Consider the following 22,085-nt stretch of genomic DNA (forward strand, 5'->3'; position numbering starts at 1 on the left):
TAAATGAATTTGAAAAATGTTGTAACTTCATTCTGGATAATTATTTCATGTAATGAGAGTGGTATATTTAATCTAAATGTGTTTATGTTGTAAAACACAGTTTCAATCGTTCTGTTTCATCGTTTCATCTCCATCATAAAAGAGTGTTTACGTCCAGTCTAGAGTTGAGTGTCCGTACGGTGCGCACATGTTTACGCCTAGTTTTTTTTTTTTAAATCCTGATATGTGTGTGTGGAAAATTCCACATATGTCTATGCCCATTTTGTGCGTACACAAAGTTTATACTTCCAGCCACAGACTTAAATGAAATCAACTGAAGATAAAATGACACTGCAGCATAGTGTGCATTGATTATTATGTCGAAGACATTAACAGTATAATTTTAGGTAATTCATTTAAGTAATTGTTTTAATTTGCTCTATGTTTGTCGAGAGTAAAATTACATTATAATATGTTTAAATTTCAGTGCTAGATTCATTCATAGATTCATTTAGTTAGAATTGAAAAATGTTGTACATAGTTGGCTGTTCAGGCCACTAAAATAGTGTTCACTTCACACTCTAGCTGTTTTTTCTTTTTGTTGTTGTTGTTGTTTTTTGTCTTTTGCTTGTGCATTACTACAATAAGTAAACTACTGTTTGACAGACCAGAATATTTTGAAAATTAAATTCACTTTTTTGAGGTGGTAATAAGATGTTAAGCTTTGAATATAGCCTTTCCCTTTATGGGGTTCGATACCCAGGGAAAGCAAGAACTGATAAGATTGTAAATGTGTAGCTTGAAATGCAATGTAAGTCGCTTTGGATAAAAGTGTCTACTAAATGTAAATGAATGTACTAAAAAATAGCCTTCACACCTTTTTTTATTATTATTAGGCCTATTGTTAAATAAACTCATTTTGAGAATTTAATTTTCTTGTGCAATTGTGCAATTGTGTTCACATTGTTTAGGTAAGATAAGGCTGGGTTATGGCTCAGTTTTGGGGTTTCTGGTTTAAGGGTGGTGTCGATATGGTTAACTTATGGCTGAGAATTGGTACCAATAATAAAACCTGCCAGTTATGGCCCATGTGTGACCCTTGTCTTTAATCCAGTTCTGGGCCATTTCAGGGCTGTCATTCTTTGCGGTACTTGGGCCAAGTGAAAAGTGATTGTGTGGCCCGGAGCTGGGCCAGAAAACATTTGCTATGTGGAATATCTTTCAATGAAAAGTTTCATATTTTGTATTATATTTTATAAAATGAGAAAGATAACAACTCAAGTTCTCCCAAAACCGGATTTTAATAGTAATAAATGACGTTTACATCAGCTTTGCAAAATACACACGTTAGAAACATCAACAAAAGTAGAGTTGGTTGGATAGACATTGTGTAGAATCTTGAAGTGAGGGAATAACACATCAGTTTTGAGCATTTTGCAAATGTTTTGATCAAGTTTACTGTTTTAGAGAGCGTTTACTCTTGTTTTTGTAATGATTTTTATTAAAAAATTGTTTAATTGCTTCATTTAATCTAGTTTAAATCTAGTTTATCTTGACCATGGGTTTGTATCGATGTTTTAGTGTTATCAGTAAAGTCAGTGTCCTTCAGTGAACCTGCAATAATGCTGAACAAGTTCATAAAGTCTATAAGTCTGTCACTCATGTTGAGTCTGCTTTTAAACATTAACTGTCTATCTGTGTCATTTTTCGTGTGTGGAAAAAAGCGCCAATTAAACTAAACTAAAATAAAATAAACTAGTCAATGTACATCTTGAAACATAATCTTCGTGTGTGTTTTGTTCTGCCAGCTGTTTGATTTGTTCTTCCTCGTTTGAAGGAGCGGAACTCAGATCGAAAGAAGGAAGAAGAAAAAAGGCGGAGCATTGAAAGTTTCCTGTTGTTCAGTTTTATTAATTTTCAACGATTTAGACTTTGTTTAGCCTTTTATTTATATTACGAAAATAGTTTAAAATTAAATAAATATGTTAGTTCCGTAGGCTATGTTAAGCATAATGTAGTTTCTATCGTCGCGCTTTAAAACTCAAGAGTTTCTTCGTTTCAACTCGTGGACTTCAAGCTCGAGCTTCGGCAGTTTATACAGAAAAACTTCGATCAAAACTGCATCCAGGTTGGTCTAGTGCAATTTGTTAATACAGTTTATGCTACAATAACTTGTATTTGAGATTCAATTTGCTAGGATTAAGTAATGACGCTGTGAAAACCTGACAAAACCGAAACTGAAACCATTGCTGAGTCCCAATTCGCATACTATCCGTCCTAAATAGTATGCGAAACTAGAATTAGTACGTCTCAAATCGTAGCATGTTGAAATGAGTATTCCAAAGATACCCGGATGGTTTACTATTTCCGGTTAGAATTCGAAGTGCAGATCAATGCACACTCTTATGGCTAATATTGCTTACAACCCATTGCATGCGGGAGGGAGGAGCTTTGTGGTGATAATGGTGATGTAAACATGTCAGTCGGATGCAGCCAGGGCGGCAGCGTTTCATATTAGGCTTGTTTGAGATGAGCAAAATCTGCGCAGAATCGATCACCGGTGATCAGCGCGAGATGCATGCCGGTTAGAAATGTGTCCGAGTGCGGTCCGCCTTGCTCTGATGTCATGCTGACGTATGTCAAAAATCTCTCGCGAGCGCAAGGCGCACCTGTCGGATTCTGCAGTCGAGCGCAGTTGCTCTCCACTGACTGCACTGATCAAAAGCATGATGGGAAACGACTTGCTGACGACACAGCTTGATGTTCATTGGTTTAAACAACCGTGCTGTATTGCTCTTATTTAAAATGTTTGATTTTAAAACTCTGATATCATGTTTTATGTGTACGTTATGTGGCAATATTTCCTACCTCAGTGCGATGGGTTATGCAATGTAATTTTTATTTAAAAAAAAAAAGAAAAGAAAAAAAAAAAAGAAAAATAGACTGAAAAACGTGTATTTGGAATGGAATTAAATAGGCCTTTTCAGAATGTTTGTAAACAATAGGCGCCGAGTAACTTCCGGGTGGCAGAACGCGAGCGGCTTCCACTGACTAACTGAAGAGATCCAGCTGGCGACTGCAACAGTTTACATAGTTAAAAACATTGTTGTTGATCAAAGTTGAAACGATGATGAAAACGTGTTGTGTTTGGGGTTGCGCTGCCAGATATACAGCAAAAGGTGTAGGGTTTTATCGATTTCCTGTGGGTGAGGAGGTTATAGCGACTGACCGTGAGACTCACGCAATTGTATGAGGCGCCACGTAGGATTTAAATCAAACTTCGATTATCAATACATACATAACACACGTGCATATACACCTATAAATTACCCGCATATACATGTAGGCTATACTATTGGATGTTTAAAATACATATGAAATACACGTGCACACTAATATGAAATTCATACCAATGTTAGTAATGAATGCATATACATTGCAATATACATTGTGAATATTGCATAAACTTGACGCAAGCATATTATAAATACTCGCATAGCCTACACAACTAAAGCATGCATCCACGTTTTATTTTGTATGCGCAAGTGTTTTATGGATGTGTATGCGCATCAAGTTTATATGTATGTGCGAGTGTTTATAGGTGTGTCTGCGTGCTGCGAGTGTATATGTATGTGCGAGACGAGTGTTTATGCATGGAAGTTTATAAGTATTTATAGGTGTAGGCTATGCGTGCGCCTATATGCAAGTTATTCACAAGCATTCATTACTAACATAATATGTATTGGTATGGATTTCATATTAGTGTGCACAAGTATTTCGTATTTTGAACATCCAATAAATGCCAGTAATTTATAATTGTATTGTGTTATGTATTGATAAGCGAAGTTTGATTTAAATCCTACGTGGCGCCTCATACAATTGTCACTTTTCACACGCTACACATCCATTTTCTCACGCAACTTACCTAAATGTATATTCCTCATATCATACATAATATCGACCAATAAGTTTTTTTCAACCGCGCAAAGGTAACATAGAGATAACAGCTGGAGAACAATTGTCACATAACATTTACCTCAGGAAAGCCATTTAATGACCATGATATAACTTATAGCACGTTATTTTGGCTAGAAAAAAGAGCTATAGAGAGTATTTTGCTAATTATGTGTAGGCCTTCTATATTACATATTTATTGTATTTTTTACTTATATCATTAAACACAGTTTTTATTATGATAAAAAAATGCATTATATTTAATTTTTTATTATTTTTTTTATTACATTTTTACTGTCGACGGTGGGTCTCCCTTCCAAGCAATTTACTAGCGTTGTCATAGGAACGCTTCGGCTTTTGCCACCCGGAAGAACGTCTATTACTGTTGTGACGTCATGGTGAATTGTTGTATACTGTAAGTATGCTACTTTGGGTGTCTTGTTCATTATATTTATTTTCATATAAAAGCAACAGAACTTAAATTCCATTCAGTTTATTAGTAACACTGTGCACGAGCGTGAATCCGGTGAATCCCGCGATATCCGTCTTTGATCTCGCAGGTGTCAGATCCACTGCGAGAAGAGAGAACTGTCCGGCTTGCCTGCGCTTTTTTCACTCCTCCTCTCACTGCAGCCGCCTACTCTCGCATACATTTCAGGCGAGGCGAGGCGCATCTCAAACAAGCCTATTATTTTGAAGTTTCCCCAGGCGCCGCCATTGGCTAGCAGACCATCACCTGCTGTTAGCATCCCATTGACTCCCATTCCTTTTGGCGTCACTTTGACAGCGAATAACTTTACATCTGAGGCGTTTAAAGACTCCATTTGTCCATTATTTATTTCTAAAGAAACACGAAAATGTATAAAAGGCTCCATTACCTTGTATCTTACGTTATGGCCCCGTAGAAGCAGTTTTTGTAAAAACAGGCTAACGATTGCGTCATACCCACGCGACTCTCTGTCGCACAGTAGCGAGATTACCATGTAGACAGGAGGAGAAGCTCGCGCGCAATCGGGGGGACGTGGAGGCAAAATGGCAAAGTAATTAATCAGAATACTTAGCAAAAGTTGCTCCTGCTCCTAGCTCATGGACAGCTTCTACTCACACTCTCCGTCTCTGCAAGATTCGGAAGGGAATGATTGAGATTTCTCTCGGCACAGCTACTAAAAGACAGACGGGTTGCTCACGTCACATCTACGTCGTCAAGCTCAGTTCGAGTCTGCGCAGTACACTCGACCATCAGGAAGTTACTGCTTCTAATTGACTTCACTTGTCTCCGTTGAATCCAATGGGGTCGCTGTGTCCAGTTTATGGATGCAGCAGCGGAGATGCGCCCTCAGTTTTTAAGTGTAAGAATTCAAATGTTTAACCCTAATTGAAGTTATATTTAACCACACTGACTTATTTGTGGTAATACTGTGGCTGTACAAATGTTAACTTTATCAGTCCAACCAAAATACACATGGTTACTACGCTTTTACTATAGTAAAAGCATGGTTCATTGTCATCGAGGTATTTTTGAGTATTATACATAATGATAAAATTAAGTATAAAAAAATGTTAAACAATAGTTAGCCTATACTATAAACTTTAAATATTTTAACTCAAGAAAATAAGTAGCTTTCGTTACACACATGGTTCTTCAACTACGGGCACTTTTGGCCTTGTGAACTTGAGGTAAAAAAAAATTGTTCAAATCAAAATTGTCACAGTCTAACAGTTAAATACAACTAGTCTAGTTTAATGATCCATAACAGAACGCACTTACATTATAAGACAAATTGGTGTTTTTTGACACATTTTCCGATCCGCACTGAACAAATGTCATTTCCATCACATGCAAATATTTGATTATTATTTAAAATTATTATGATATACATAATTTCTTAACAGTGTAAAACCACTTCCACACATAGTTTTACTAATTTATACCTATATTGCAATTACCATAGATTTGTGGATTAAGTAAATTAATTGTCATGAGGCCCAAACACAAAGTTTACATCCACCACAACCTGAAATATAATATTGCATTGGTTAGATACATTTCAGAAAAATAACTACTTGTGTTATTACATTAACTGGAACATTATCCCATAAACTATGCAGAATTTTTTAATGAGTGATTATAATTTTGTACATATTTTTAAAAAAGTTATGAGGTGGTGGAAATGACTGGTTGTTGTGGAAATGACAATGAATGGACGTCCATGTAGAAAAACAGAAAACATTTATTTGAAACCCATTTAACAAATCATTAGTCATTAGTCTGTTTGGTTCCATAACCAGATGAACAGTTACAGTCTTACTGTAAACAACTTTAACCACAAATAGTGAGACCTTTATCCAGTTGACCTCCGCAGCATCTTAAAAATAGATGAAAAGGCATTTAAACCACTATATATTTGAATAAATACATTAGTGTTGTACATTTCAATAAATAAAATATTCATATGTAGCCACTCAATCTAAGAATTCCACCTTGTAAGCATAAATGTCATTTCCACCTCACCTTTGTCATTTCCACCCAAGAAGGTAATGTGGTGGAAATGACGGTGGTGGAAATGATAATCCTACAGTATTTTGTAAAAAAATCCAAGCTAGTATTACATATTAGCTATGAATTGGTAGTTAGCATTGCATGCATGCAAAATACATCTATTTGTGTAAAAAATCAATTTATTTACAAACTCATTTATTCTTACGCCATGTTTGGAAATGACATACAATAAAAATATTTTCATTTTAAGCAACATTTACCTTGAGTTTTCTTATCCAAGTTGCTGAAGAAATTTAAAATCTCCTCCATGTCAGACATGTGCTGTGATGTCATTGTTCATCTCCATAGAAACTACCCAAACAATCTTTCAAAAACACGTTTTAAAGGGACATTACAGCGTTGTGGTGGAAATGACGGCAATACTGTGGGACAACTACATTTTGTATATAAAATCACATTAATAGTTGTCTGACCTTAAATACCTCAATTATGTTTTGATTCTTTACTGAAACTTTATTCAGTTAGCCTGGCAAGCCAGACTTACATCAAGATGTTAAGTCTGGAAACTCACCAAAGACACGCTCAATTCGAGGGGCGGGATAAACGGCTGTCTTTCAAATTCCCTCTGCACGCAATAGGACAGCGCTACAACCAACCAGAGCGTTTTCCCAACAGCTGAGCTAACGTTAGATGATAGATTCAACTTTTGCCATATCTGACAGGCAAAAAAAAGCATTTCTAAACAAACGTGTCGTAAATAGGCCTACTTCACCTTTGGCTTATAGTCAGAAGTTATGCTGTTTGCGTAGATCACGGAGCACGCAGTGACAACCGCGCCCACTACGGTCACATATTATGACGGTCACAGAATCTGGTGTAACACCGGCAAAACTACGAACTTCCTTTTTAAAGAATGACTTAAGTGCCGTTCTTTGCTCTTTTCTTAAAGAAAAACTTAACTCCAAGTCCTCCAGAGTCGCGGCCAAAGCCGATTCAAAAGACCGTTCGTCAGCAGCCATTCTTTGTTTTCAAGCCAGGGAACGTCACATCTCTGTCTGTCGTCATTATGTTAAGCCCGCCCCGCCTCCTCTATACGCGTTGTGATTGGCCTGACCCAATTTGGGTTTTTGCAGCTAGAAGGTCTATTGAGAGTGTCTAGACTCACCTGGCTGCAAAATAATTTTTGCTGCCGCTAGGGTGCGTCTCGTTTCTAGGCTATTATTCAGTCATAATAAAAAAAAAAAAAGATAAATCATTTTTTTACACTTCTTTTTCATTATTGAAGATCAAAAGTCTGGGTGTGGGACAAGCACAAAACAGCAATATTTGCATGTATAATGATGTTTAAAAAGGTGAAAAAATCATTGTAGACTACCGGTAAAAAGTTCCTAAAGTACTTTCATTGTTTTTTTATAAAATATGACCAAAGGACATGAAAGTGCCCGTAGTCTAAGAATTGCCGCAGCCGCCTCACAAACGACCTGCATTTGGTTGATCTACAACGACGCCCTGCTTCACTCCTCAATTTGGTAAAACACATTGTAAATGTATTGTGGAAAAAACGATGAGGAAATAAATGTAAAATGTTTTGTTAACAGTCGCGGTGTGCGTAACTAAGCAACCATGTTCAAGTTCACGTTGCATGACATCATCGAAGTATGTCCCAGAACGTGCATACTCTATTGCTACACACTCAAAAGTATGTACTTTTTCCTCACAAAAAAAGTACATACTTTTAGGTCGTATGTAAACTTGATATAGTATTTGACTTTGCTTGGAATAGAAATAAGCATGAGCTCTTCTACTTCTGGTGTTTAATGGCGGATTGGCAGACCAACATAAATGGTGCATTCCCGCCACCTACTGATCTGGAGTGTGGAGTATACTTGGCTTTGGAAGAAATGAGAAGAGAAAAAAATAAATAAATTCTATTTATTATTCCTGTTTTATTTAGATATTTACATATTAATTCATGAATTCTTGATTGTCTTGACCCATTTCCTAACAATACTTTTATTGAAATTGTATCAGCTCCCATCCATCGTAACTCTTGTCTTAACTGTTGTCTCTCCCTTTCATATGCAGCACATTCTAAAATAATATGCTGCACTGTTTCTAAATCCCCGCAATTATCACAGTTTCCTGTTTCATGCTTCCCTATTTTATAAAGACTATAATTTAACGCAGTGTGACCAATTCTTAACCTTGTAATAATGACATCTTTTTGCCTATTTCCATATCTTTTCCTCTCATTTCCAACCCATTCCTGATTTTGATAAAGATGTCTTCCTTTAGAGTCACTATTCCATATCTTTTGCCATCTTTTACTAATTTCAATTGCTATTAATCTCTTGATTTCTGATTTACTTAGTGATACATTCATTTCTATTTGTGGATGATTTAATGCTTTCTTTGCCAACTTGTCTACCTCCTCATTACCATCCAGACCCACATGTGCTGGCACCCAGAGGAAGAATACCAACACCCCTAACTGCCCTGCTCTAAATAAACATTGCAACACGTCAAATATTAAATCTTGCCGAGATTCAGATTTTCCACTCATAAGACTAGTGAGAGCAGACAGTGAATCAGTACATATCAGTTCTTGCTGGTTGAACTTCTTCAATCCATCGTAGTGCTAATATGATAGCTAGTAATTCAGTAGTAAATACCGACAGATGATCCGATAATCTTTTTGCAATTTTTATATTAAATGTAGGAATGAATACTGCTGCTGCAGTTCTGGACTCTGGTTCCTTTGACCCATCAGTAAAAACCTGTAATACTGAATAATACTCTCGAGTCTCGATTTACATACTGTTTAACTACTAACTCAGTTGGTATGCTTATTGGTTTATTTATTTCTTTATGTATTTGTAAGTCAACTAATGGCATAGGATACATCCGAGGGGGAATTGCTGGTATTGGAACAGAAGGAGCTATTAAAAATTATTTCAATCCCAAGCTATTTGCCTCCTTCCCTACTACCCAACCAAAGCTTGCTATTTCTTTATATTAATACTCCCAACATTCCTTCCGAAGTATTTTTACTGGATGACTTTCCAGATGTCCACATACACCAGACCAATATCTCATCCTCAATTGAAGTCTGTGTTGTTCCAACGGTAATTCTCCTAACTCAACTTGTAATGATATTACCGGAGAAGATCTAAATGCTCCACAACAAATTCGCAATGCCTGATTTTGTATTACTTGTATTTTTTTAAGTAAAGTTTTATTCACAGAACTGTATACCATACTTCCATAGTCTATATTTGACCTGATCACTGCATAATAAATTATTTTCAGTGACTGGCAACTTGCCCCCCAATCCACACCTGACAAGCATCTTAAAACATTTATTCCTTTTTTACACTTTTCTATCAATTTCTGAATATGAACTCCAAAGTTTAATTTATAATCCATCCACATACCCAGAAATCTCACTACTTTGACTTGTTCCAGCTGATTACCATACATTTTAATATTTAACATAGGATTAATTTTCTTACTTGAAAAACAAATTACTTGTGTTTTTACCAGAAAACCGAAAACCCCAACTATTTGCATTTCTCCACCTCCTTCACTGCTTTTTGCATTTTATTTTCTACAAATAGCATATTACGCCCCCTTTTCCACAATGCCCCGTCGTCTGCATACAATGATCTTCCTATTCCAGTCTCAATATTACTAAATATGTCATTAATCATTAAGTTAAAAAGAATAGGGCTGCTCACACTTCCCTGGGGTGTTCCATTTTCAATTGAGAGAATCCTAGAATATGCAGACACTACAACTTGAATCGTTCTTCCAAACAAAAAACTTGAAATCCAGTTATACATTTTTCCCTCAATTCCCAAACTTTCCAATTTCATTAACAACCCTTCTTTCCACAACATATCATAAACCTTTTCAACATCGAAAAAGACTCCCACCAACATTTCTTTACTAATTTGAGCTTTTCGAATTTCCGCCTCCAAACTCAGAATTGAGTCCATCGTATTTCGCCATTTTCTAAATCCGCTTTGACATGCTGACAGAATAGTTTTACTCTCCATTTCATACGTCAACCTATTCATAACCATCCGTTCCATAAGTTTGCATAAATTGGATGTCAAAGCAATAGGTCTATAACTAACTGGCTGGGAATGGTCTTTTCCAGGTTTAGCAATTGGAACTATTACTCCATGTTTCCAATTCACAGGAATATTCCCTGAATCCCAAATTTTATTAAAAAGTCTTAAAATTATATTCAACGATACATCTGACAATTGCTTAATCATCTCATAACATATTTCATCTTTTCCTGGGGACGTATGTTTAACCCCTACAAGTGCTCTCTTTAACTCATATAAACTAAATGTTGAGTCTAACCTACTTCCTGATGGAATATATGCTCATTCTCTTTCACTTTCTGTTCCCTATACTTCTTCATATTATCTGTAATATTATCATTACTATGCACCTTTACAAATGCTTCCACTAACATCTCTGCTTTATCACTATCTTTTATTGCTATTTTCCCATTTCCTACTAAAACTGGAATATTATTATTTCTCTGGATCCCCCCCATCTTCCTAATCATGTTCCAAACATCATTTATTTCAATGTCTTCCCCTATTCTATTGCAATATTCTCTCCAGAACATTCTTTTTGCTATTCTTATTTCTCTCCTTACCATAGCCTGAGCTCTCTTAAAAATAATGTAATCAGTAAACAATACCGATTTTCTGGCTTTCTTCATTGCTTTATTTCTTTCCCTCACTACCTTACTACATTTTTCATTCCACCACGGGACTGCTTTTCTACTACTTATAGTTTTCTTTTTTCCTATTACTTCCTCTGCTATATTTCTTAACACTTTTGTTATTTCCATACTTAACTCTTCTATTTCTTCAATTTCTCCCATTTCATTCATATTGTTATTACACAGTTCTTTAAAAAGCTCCCAATTAGCTTCCTTAAATTTCCATCTTGGTAATCTCTCTACCACGGTTTGTACAATATCCACACCAATTTTACACCATATTGGATAGTGATCACTTCCCAATGAACTTTGCTTGCTTACATTCCATTCACATTTTCTAGCTAGATTTTCTGAAACTAGAGTAATATCTAACGCTGAACTACGCCCATTACTTAAATCTATTCTTGTTATATTCCATTATTAATACATACTAACCGTCCCCAATCTAGCATTTCTTCCACTATCAACCCATTATAATCTGTTTTAGCACTCCCCCATAATGTATTATGTGCATTGAAATCACCACACCATACTACCTTCTGATTTGTATTACCTCTTCTTTTTTCCATTGCTTTCTTACATAACTTTTCACATGGATTATAAAAATTTATTATTTTAATACTTTGATTCCCTTCCCATACTTCCATCATCAACACCTCTTGATCCTCACCCACTTTTACATATCCCACCCCTTGTTTTATAAATGTTGCTACCCCACCTCCATTAAATTTTTTCCTATCTTTCCTAATTAATTGATATCCTTGTAAAACAAAATTTAACTGGGGTTTGAACCATGTCTCTTGTATACATATAATATCTGGTCTTTTATCTAGATCAGATTATTTATTTTTTTTAACTCTTGTCCATTAGCAATTAAGCTTCTCGCATTCCACTGGAATATTAAAAACACCATTATGAACCACCACATCCTGCTTGCGTATTTGTTAACTGCATCTTTAACTTTTCACTAATCATTTCCACAGAAATTCCCTCAATCTCTAGATATTTTTTCAGCTGCTTTTATTATTATTCTGATTCTTTCAGTCCGGCTTTCTGTTTGCGCAGAACAATTCACTACTTCAGCTATACAGGTTATAAATGCCACATTATTCTTGATCCCAATGTTCTCTTTAGTTTTTTCCTGAGCCGTTTCCATCTTTTGTTGAAGTATTCCTTTACCATTACCCCCTGATTCCATAGTCTTTCCTATACTTTCTTTACCGCATCCGAATATGACAATCCTTCCTTTATTCTTACATTTTGCACTTGAGCTGCATTTTTCCTCACCTCACATCCTCCATGTTCCCCTCTGCAGTTACAACACTTGGGATCAACTCCTTGCTCGCATTTACCATATTCATGCTCTCCACCGCATCTCGCACACCTTTGTTTTCCTCTGCATACTGCTGCTACATGTCCAAACTTTTGGCATTTGTAACATCTCAGTGGAGGGGGTACGTAAAGCCTAACCGAGAAACTCATAAATCCTAAAAATACTTTACTTGGCAGCTTATCCTCATCAAAATGAATCATCACTGATAAGCTATCTTTCCTTTCATTGTTTCTATTACATTTCAGTCTTTTCACGCCAATTACTGCGCCTCCCGTAAGACCTTTCTTAATCTTTTCCTTTGTTATATCAGTGGGGATCCCTGTAATTACTCCTTTAACCCATTTATTTTCTTCTTGAACTGAACAAGTCACACCTTGTCCCATGATCGTTTTAATTTCTAGAGCCTTTTTCTGTTGTCTACTGTCCTTACAATATACAATCAATCTACCATCCCTCAGCTTCCTCACACTTTCAACCAGTCCTATTTTTTCCTTAATCGCTTTAGATCCTTTCAGTGGATTAATGACACTGAAAGATCCAGCATCAAATTTCAACAATACCTTAAACTCTTCTTTCCTTCCCATTGTCACGTGTAATCCATTTTCACTTTCTGTTTCAGATTCATTACTTCGATTTTTCTTCCTTTTCCGATTTCCTACTGTACTCGAACTTCCGTGCCAAAATTTTCATCCTCCATTTCCGGATCGCTACCGGAATCTACTCCACTTCCTACCATGCACACTCCAGTCACAGATCAGCTGTCTCCCAATCCCCCCAACACCGTTCACACTCAGTTTCGTCTACCAAGCGTGAGCTCGTGATTATGCTGTGACTAGAGCCTATAGCATATATACACTAGATGTCGCCTTGGGGTTCTAAACATGCGTCAAAACCACCGCCATCTTGGAACAGAGGTCTTGATTAGACTTCATTAGACTTTAACTTTGCCAGCTATAAGAAATCTAGCATTTCCTCAAGTTTTACCACTGATTTTTAGTGACAGTCGATATTATCTCCCCTCCCCTTTCCCCTGCCGTACCACACACACTCCCCTCCCCTTCCCTTCTTCTCAGCCATTAACGCCCATTTAAGTTGCATTTTTCAAAAAGATTGTGAGCTAGACTTGAGCTTTCATGACCCTTTAAAGGTATTGATGCATTTTTTCATCACATAACTCCTGACACAAATTAAGACATAACTGTCACTATAATTTTCTCAGAATACAATAGTGGTCAAATACTGAAACTTGAGTCTTATATCTTTTTAATGATGTTAATCTGATAGTAACTAACAAAAAACGCTTCAGTGCGCCGACGCACTCGCAACAATTAATTAAACAGCAGCTGCTGAGACAATGGCAAGGGCGTTCTGTTGCGCATGCGCAAATTTTTGCCGTTTTACATCTGCATTGTCACTGCATGACAATCAATAATCTTAAATATGGAAATATGTCTTAACCATTCTCTCTGTTGGGTGTCCTATAATAAGAGCTCTTATTATTTATATGCTTTATACTCTTCAAGCACATCGTCTCCTTTTGAGTTTTCTATTAAGCCAGCATGATCCCGCTGTCACAACATTAAAGGAATAATTAACTCAAAAGTAGTTCCAAATCCATACAACTCACTTTTGCTGGACACAAAACACACTGTAATGCTTAAAACACTTGTGAAGACACAAAATCACTTTGAATGATGAACAACTTAACTCATAAATATAGAAATTGAATATATTTTTCAAATTAAATATACTAAAACAGAACTCAAATCCAACATAACGACATAGCAACAATCAAAACTCACAGTTTAAGGTTCATGATCAAATTTGGTCACAAGACATGCAAGAACTATAGACTAATATTAATATTTTAAATTTGGAAAACTTATTATATTTTTTTAATTTGACAATATGATGTCAAGTCACCTTCATTTATAGAGCGCTTTTTACGGTATGGATTGCTTCAAAGCAGCTTTACAGTGATAATAGAAATTACCGTAACAGTGAAGTTGCAAAAACGCAGATGGCGCGCACATGCGCATCACGTGTTCGGTCGATAGGTGTGCGCGTTTGAATATACGTGCTCAGGCGTGTAGACCTTCTTCACAAATCAACCCTCAACAAACTACATGTTAGGCCTTAAAAATGTATAATACAGAAATAGTCGCGTCTGCGTAACCAAACTAACCAGAATTATCCCGACAATGTTTATCTGTAGAGGTAAAGGGAAGTGAAAGGAGGCCTTCACAGGGAGAGACTAGTGGACACTTCAGGACAGCGGTGTCGTCGTGTCCCGGCGCTGGTCCTTCATCAGATCTGGTGTGTGTGTGTGTGTGTGTGTGTGTGTGTGTGTGTGTGTGTGTGTGTGTGTGTGTGTGTGTGTGTGTGTGTGTGTGTGTGTCGTGTCCTGGCGCTGGTCCTTCATCAGATCTGGTAAACCTCGGGATAAACAGAGAGACTAAAATTAGCGTAGACGCCATCCTTCTTATGATGTACCAAGTAGCCTACATCAGGATTTACAGTAAGTGTTTCCGGTCCCGGCTGATCTAATCTATGCAGCCTAACATTGAATTATAGAAGTCTATAATGTATTATGTGAATGCTAGGCCAAAGAGATGTGTTTTTAGTATAGATTTGAACTGACAGAGTGTGTCTGCTTCCCGGACAATGGTAGGAAGACTGTTCCAAAGTTTAGGTGCTAAATAGGAAAAGGATCTACCGCCAGCAGTCGATTTTGATATTCTAGGTATTATCAACTGGCCGGAATTTTGAGATCGCAATAGACGTGAAGGACTATAATGCGTTAAGAGCTCGCTCAAGTACTGCGGAGCTAAAACATTTAGTGCTTTGTAAGTAATCAGCAATATTTTAAAATGTATGTGATGTTTAATAGGGAGCCAATGCAGTTTTGACAGAACCGGGCTAATATGGACATTCTTCCTGGTTCTGGTAAGAACTCGAGCTGCTGCGTTTTGAACCAGCTGTAGTTTGATTATTAAGCGTGCAGGGCAACCACCCAGTAGAGCATTACAATAATCTAGCCTTGAGCTCATGAACGCATGAACTAACTGTTCTGCATTATTCATTCAAAGCATATGATGTAATTTTGATATATTTTTAAGATGGAAGAATGCGGTTTTACAGATACTAGACACGTGACTTTCAAATGAAAGATTGGTATCAAAGAGCACACCCAGGTTCCTAACCGACGACGAAGACTTAACAGAGCAGCCATCAAGTGTTAGACAGTATTCTAGATTATTACGTGAGGAAGTTTTTTGCCCAATTATTAGAATCTCTCTTTTTTCTGAATTAAGTAGTAGGAAATTGCTAGTCATCCAGTTTTTTATATCTGCTATGCATTCCGTTAATTTTGTGAATTGGTAAGTTTCATCAGGGCGTGAAGAAATACGTATTGTAAATGTGGTAAACCACTAACTTTGGGAGTTGTCCCTTTTAAAAGCACTTCCTCGTCTGCTTTCCACCGTGAGTCAAAGAAAATGTCTCTGAGAAAAAGGGGTCTCTGGTTCGTATGGCGTTCGGGTATTCTCGTTCCTAAAGCGTCATCGACGCATCGCGAGTTCCCTCGAATGGGAATGTCTCAGATTATTACTGTAACCCTAGTTCCCTGAGAAGGGAACAAGACGCTGCGTGAATTTGCTATACTCCCTGCATTCCTGTGATCCACTTGCTTCTGCTCAGTGTTGACAACTATTTTCAAAGGTACATTTAGCGCTAAAAGTCGCTAAATGTCGCTAGATGATGTAGTACGTCAATTAGCATATTCATGACGTCATCACGTCATACTTGCATTCTGCCTGCCTAATATGTTTTCTCATTAAATCCATGCTCACATACTGTGTTTTAATTTAATATAATATAGCCGAATGTCAATAAAGCTGTTCTCATTTCCTATATTTTTTTTGTCAGACAATAGAATGAGCTAGTGAATGACTACATTTTTTAAGTGTAACATGATCTGATTTGATAAAGTTCGGGAACTGGGTGAACTAAAGCACTGTGATAGTGAGTTTTACAAGTGATAAGCACAAGAAAAGAAAAGGAAATAAAATGGTCAAACTAAATTCTTTAGATATAAAACAAAGGAGAAGCAGATAAGTTATAAATCTGTGGTAACAACACTGCTCATTCACATCTATCAGCTGCGGCTGTCGAGTCCTCAGTCTCAGTCATTCACTGAACGGCAGACACAGAGGGAGGTGGGACGGCACAGGGAGAGAGCAAGACCTCGTGCTCGCAGGACTGTTCTAGCAACATTTGGAGGTTACTGAGGCTTGTCAAAAAAGTCGCTAGATTAGTTGCTAGTCGCTTTTTTGAAAAAGGTTACTAAAGGGGTCTGAAAAGTTGCTAAAAATAACGACAAAGGCGCTAAGTTGGCAACACTGCTTCTGCTAAATCGAAGCTAACGTTGGTCAGACCAGATGTGCTTTTATCCTTTCCTGGTCGTGACGTCACCGGCCCGTGATGCTCACTCTCGCCATTGGACTAGTTGACACATGTGGTTGAGATGCAATCACGCAGGGCCATTCCCAAAGCTTCTTGTTCCCTTCTCAGAGAAATATAGGGTTACAGTCGTAACCTGAGACGTTTTCATCTGGTGTCTTCAAAAATTCTCAGTTTTCACATTATGAATTACTTAATTATCTCATTAACTGATTTAGTTCATTTTAACACTCTGCTGGTTGTTCTCATATAAACACAGAGCAGTGTTAATTTAACATTTTAAATTATTTCCTTAAACTACTTCTTCATGCCATGTTTACTGTCCCACCATCCTCTATCCTTGTTCTAAATTCCCTATTATATGAGCTGCATGCACTTGCTGCAACTAATGATTTTTTTAATGATGGACTAATCTGTTGATTTATTTATAAGCATAAAAAAATCTGTATGAAAACGTTAATATTACTGTGTAGATTACATAACACAAATGTGTACAAGAACAGAATAATATGTTTTTAATTACTAAAAGTTATCATGTCATTATCAAATGATAGAGCTGTAGAGAAGAGCAGAGAGTTGCTTTAACATTGGGATTTTTGCGCTATTTTCCTCTGTGTTTAAAAAAAGTATTCCATGATATTTATCTGCTACAATTGTGAAATCTACAATGTCTAAACTGTGTAACTTAATGTCAAGCACACAGAGAGCTGTTGTTACACCCACTGTTACAGTAGATTAGATCTTATTTAATTTAGTGATATCTTGTTAATGATGAACACTGTGAGCTCAATCAACAAGTGCATGTGATGGATAACTTAAGAGACAGTAAAATGTTTTTATTTTTTTAAGATGGATCACCTTCCCAATAACTCTGACTCCAGTGATGACAGCGGTGCTTCAGATCACAGTAGTGATCGTCCTATTAATTTTAAATGTGAGTCTGTAAATTACCACATTATTTTTTTGTAATCACAGAAAGCAGTATCTAATGTCTAATATTAGAATAATATTAAAATAAGTTTTATATTGTCTGTTTCTCATTCTTTTATCATTAGATTTCAGTTCATTATTAAAATCTTTTAAAATGCTTACTATCAAATACAGGTGATGGGAATCGACCAGAGGGGAAGCGGTAAGATCTTCTTCCTTAATCTGTGTTAGCCAGATAAATAACATAAACTTGTTGTCGAATTATAAAAATAAAGATAAAGGACTGTAAAATGTTTAGCACTGATCTGGCCCAAAAGGCTGTTCTGTCAAACGGGCCAAAACTTTTATACTGGCCACGAGCCAATAGCAATCATTTATCAACCCCTATTTTAATAATTGAATAATAATAACTGATTAAAATCAATATAGAATAAATTCTAAATCAATTTTCTTCTGTAGATCACGTCATGATGCCAGCCTCATGAATGCAGGGCCTCCAGCGCTTTACCGACTAAAAACTGAAAGAAAATGTGTTTCTGGGTCTGATAGAAAGGTCAGACGATGGACATACGGAAGAAGAGACAAAAATAAGCAGAACAAAGTCATACTGATGGTGGGAGAAACCGGCACTGGGAAAACCACCATGATCAACACCATGATCAACTACTTACTGGGAGTGAAGTTTGAGGATGTAGAGTTTTATCAAATCACAGAAGAAGAACATCAAGATCAGACACAATCCCAGACGCACGAGATCACTGTTTATGAGGCGTTTGTTGAAGAAAACCCAACATCTCTGACCATCATTGACACTCCAGGATACGGAAACACTGAAGGATACAAGAAAGACAGAGAGATTGCTGAGGATCTGACCAGATTATTTTCAGATGAGGATGGGATTCGTTATATTGATGCAGTGTGTTTTGTGATGAAGGCGTCTCAGAATCGTCTCTCTGGAAAAGAGTTTTACATATTTCACTCAGTTCTGTCTCTGCTTAGTAAAGATATAGAGAACAACATAATGTTCATTATAACACACTCAGACGGACTACCTCCAACAGATACTCTCAATGCCATTAAGAACGCAGGAATACCCTGCAGAAAGAAAAGTAAAACACAACCCATTCACTTCAAATTCAACAACCGTCAGAAAGAGGAACGAAACAAACAGTATGATCATATCTACAGATCAGACTGGAAAATGGGAGACACAAGCATGAATGAGTTCTTCAAACTCCTGAAAGAAAAGAACAGGAAAAGTGTTGAGATGACATTAGATGTTCTGAAAGAGCGAAGACGACTTGAGGCCTGCGTCTCTAATCTGAAGGAGAGGATCTCTGAGGAGGAGTTACAAACTGAAGAACTGTCTCAGATTCAGGAAGTCCTCAGACAGAATAAAGAGAAGATCGAGAAATGTGAAAACGTTCAGTTTACAGTGACAAAGTCCTTCAAAGTAAAAGTCCCCATTGTAAATGAGTGGTCATGGAACAGCTACGCAACCTGTTGCTCCGTATGTGAGGAAAACTGTCATGAGTGGGGCTGCTGGTGGGCGAGTAATCTCTCATGGTGTTCAGTCATGAAAAACAACCACTGCACTGTGTGTACTGGAAAGTGTCATCACAGCAAACATGTCAAAGAGGACAAAAAATATGTGCTGAAGGAAAAAGATGTCACAATGACATTTGCTGAGCTCAAACAGGAGTGTGAACGCAACAGTGAAAAGCCTAAAGCCAGCTTTGACAAAAATCAATTTGATAATACTAAAGAGGAACATGAAACTATCATGAAAGAGTCTGAGAATAAAACAGGAATAGAAGAAAAACTGAAGAGTGATCTGGAGAAGATTAAAAAAGAAAAGTCCAACCAGCTGCATGAAGCTTATATGACCATCATGAGTCTGTCTAAGATCGCATTAAAAGCCGACAGCGCTTTCACTCTTCAACATCTGGATTTCCTGATTCCCAGACTGAAGGAGGAGGGAAAAGATGAATGGACGAAGAAGCTGGAGGATCTGAAGAAAGACGGAGAAGAGAAGAAAAACAAGGGGGCTTTACATCGCGTCCAAGAATTGAACCAAACTGCCATTTCATAAAGAAAACTTTGACTCAACTCACTCAACAGACTGGCCATCTGGACAATTCCCGGTGGGCCGCTGGCCAATGTGGGCCGGCCCACCCGGTACACAAATATATTAAAATAATGACTGAAATCATAATAGGCTATTACATGCGTGGGTGCGGGGACTTGGCCGACAATTTTGTATTTTGTGTATTTTAGAAATATGATATGTCGCATCAGCAATAGCCTCGTGGGGAAGTGTGCCGACATACAACATGGGAGACCTGAGTTTGTGTCCCAGCTTGAGGACCTTTACTGATTTTGTCCCCCTTCTCTCTCTCACCTCACTTTTTGTCTAACTATACTGTCCTATTCTAATAAAAGGCGTAAACACCAAAAATATGTTTTTAATATCAGTATTCAAGCATGTAATTCTCTACACATATATAGCCTATCCTTAACGTATAGGCCTACTAAGCATAGCCTACGTAAGGGATAATCCACGGCTAGCCATGCATTAAAGGATTTTAATGCACGACGTAGAGGCGAAGAACCACCCGACGCGAAGCGGAGGGTGGTTGCCTCTACGAAGTGCATTAAAATTCTTTAATGCTTGGCTAGCCGTGGATTATCCCGCTTATACCTTGGTTATTTGCCAAGTTAAAAATAAGTTAAAGCTGTAACTGATGTTTACAGTGTAATTTTTTAACAGACGTGAAATGACGGTTATTTCTTAAGTTAAGGCTCGTCAGTTCTTGCACTCCGTCCGCTTTAAAGTAGAGCCATCGGATTGCTTTTATTTGAATGAATTCACATTTATTTAAATTCATTATTAAAAGAGAGAGACAGAGAACTGAAGGAGAAGGAACAGAGAGAGAGAGAGATGCGTGCGCGAGTTACCTGTGTGCGTCTCTTCTTTAAAGTCTAGCAGCTACAGTCCCCTCGTTGCTTAAGCATATAAATAAAGGTTGTTGTTGTTGTTGTTGTTATAGCTAACTTAATGATTCTTTAATGGATTTATTACAATTATTTATGAATGACAGGCAACACTGAAACAAATTAAACGATATTCAAAAATCATCCATTTAGCCTACCTAACGTTTTCATATGCGTCTCTCACTCTGCTTGCAAGTGTATCTGTGTTACTATGGTTACCAATGTAGCGGATTAATTTCGAACTGTAATCAAACTGACTGGAACTACCTGTGCATTAAACGGTTTTACTGCACACCTTCCAGCCAATCAGAATCGAGTATTTAAACAGCCCATGGTATAATTGAAGTTGTTCCAATTAAGTACACAAAAGTACACTAAATACACTTAAAGTTATGCTCTACTACAATTTTATTACAAATAAAACATACTTAGGCTTGTACAAAATTATTTTTTTCAAAATAGCACACTTCAAGTTAACTAATCATTAACACACTTGAAGTATATAGCTACTTATAATTAGTCTGTCTGCAAGTATAGCATTTTTTTCACCAGGGCAAATGTGACCTAATATATGTTGTGTTACTTAAAATAAATGTTTAAATAACATTTATTTCTGTATTGTGTTATATTTTTATATGCTATAAGTGGTGTTAAAAATTATTCTGCACATTAATGAGCCAATGTGTTATGAGGTGGGCTGGTGTGGGCAAGAAAGTCCAGGGCCACTTTTTGGTCCCAGTCCGCCCCTGAATCTGAGCATACAATCAGAAAAAGGAGAATAGATTCCATCACAGATTCACTTAACCAAGGTTTTGATAAGTCTCATTATATGAAATTACTGACTATATATGAAATCTACTTAGACTGATTGCTTATTTATTAGAATTACGACCGAGACAGCATCGTCGGTGGCTGGTAGCTTATAACCGGTAGACTGCTGCTTTCCGTGTTGTTTCGACGCTGTGAAGCGAAGCTGGAGTGTCCTCTCCAGGGTGCAAGCCAGGGCAAAATAATATGGAAGACCAGCCGTTGCCCAAGTAGCAAGTCCCCCCTTCTCCATGGCGCTGATTGATCCAGCGGAGCGGCAGAGCCGATACAGTTTGGGACCAGTGCCGTCGCAAGAGTTGCCAGAGCGAGATTGTTTGCAACTACGCGCTGCCTATGGGACTCCATTTCCAGATTTTTCC

The 22,085-nt window shown here is 37.2% G+C and overlaps 1 protein-coding gene across 2 annotated transcripts; it reads left to right on the plus strand.

The window, feature by feature from the left end:
* Positions 1-1,812: 1,812 nt before the first annotated feature.
* Positions 1,813-21,497, plus strand: LOC308687417 (uncharacterized protein). 2 transcript variants are annotated; one of them, XM_081359970.1, is made up of 5 exons: positions 1,813-2,107; positions 14,729-15,031; positions 17,824-17,908; positions 18,079-18,106; positions 18,364-21,497. In XM_081359970.1, exons 3-5 carry the CDS (start codon positions 17,824-17,826, stop codon positions 19,994-19,996), a joined length of 1,746 nt encoding a protein of 581 aa, XP_081216096.1. In that variant the 5' UTR covers positions 1,813-2,107; positions 14,729-15,031; the 3' UTR covers positions 19,997-21,497. The 2 variants fall into 2 exon arrangements, with proteins under 2 accessions (XP_081216096.1, XP_081216095.1); XM_081359969.1 differs by lacking the exon at positions 14,729-15,031 and having other exon boundaries at positions 1,828-2,107.
* The last annotated feature ends 588 nt before the right edge of the window (positions 21,498-22,085 follow it).

This window comes from Scardinius erythrophthalmus (genome assembly GCF_964197995.2).
Source record: "Scardinius erythrophthalmus genome assembly, chromosome: 2".
NCBI lineage: Eukaryota > Metazoa > Chordata > Actinopteri > Cypriniformes > Leuciscidae > Scardinius > Scardinius erythrophthalmus.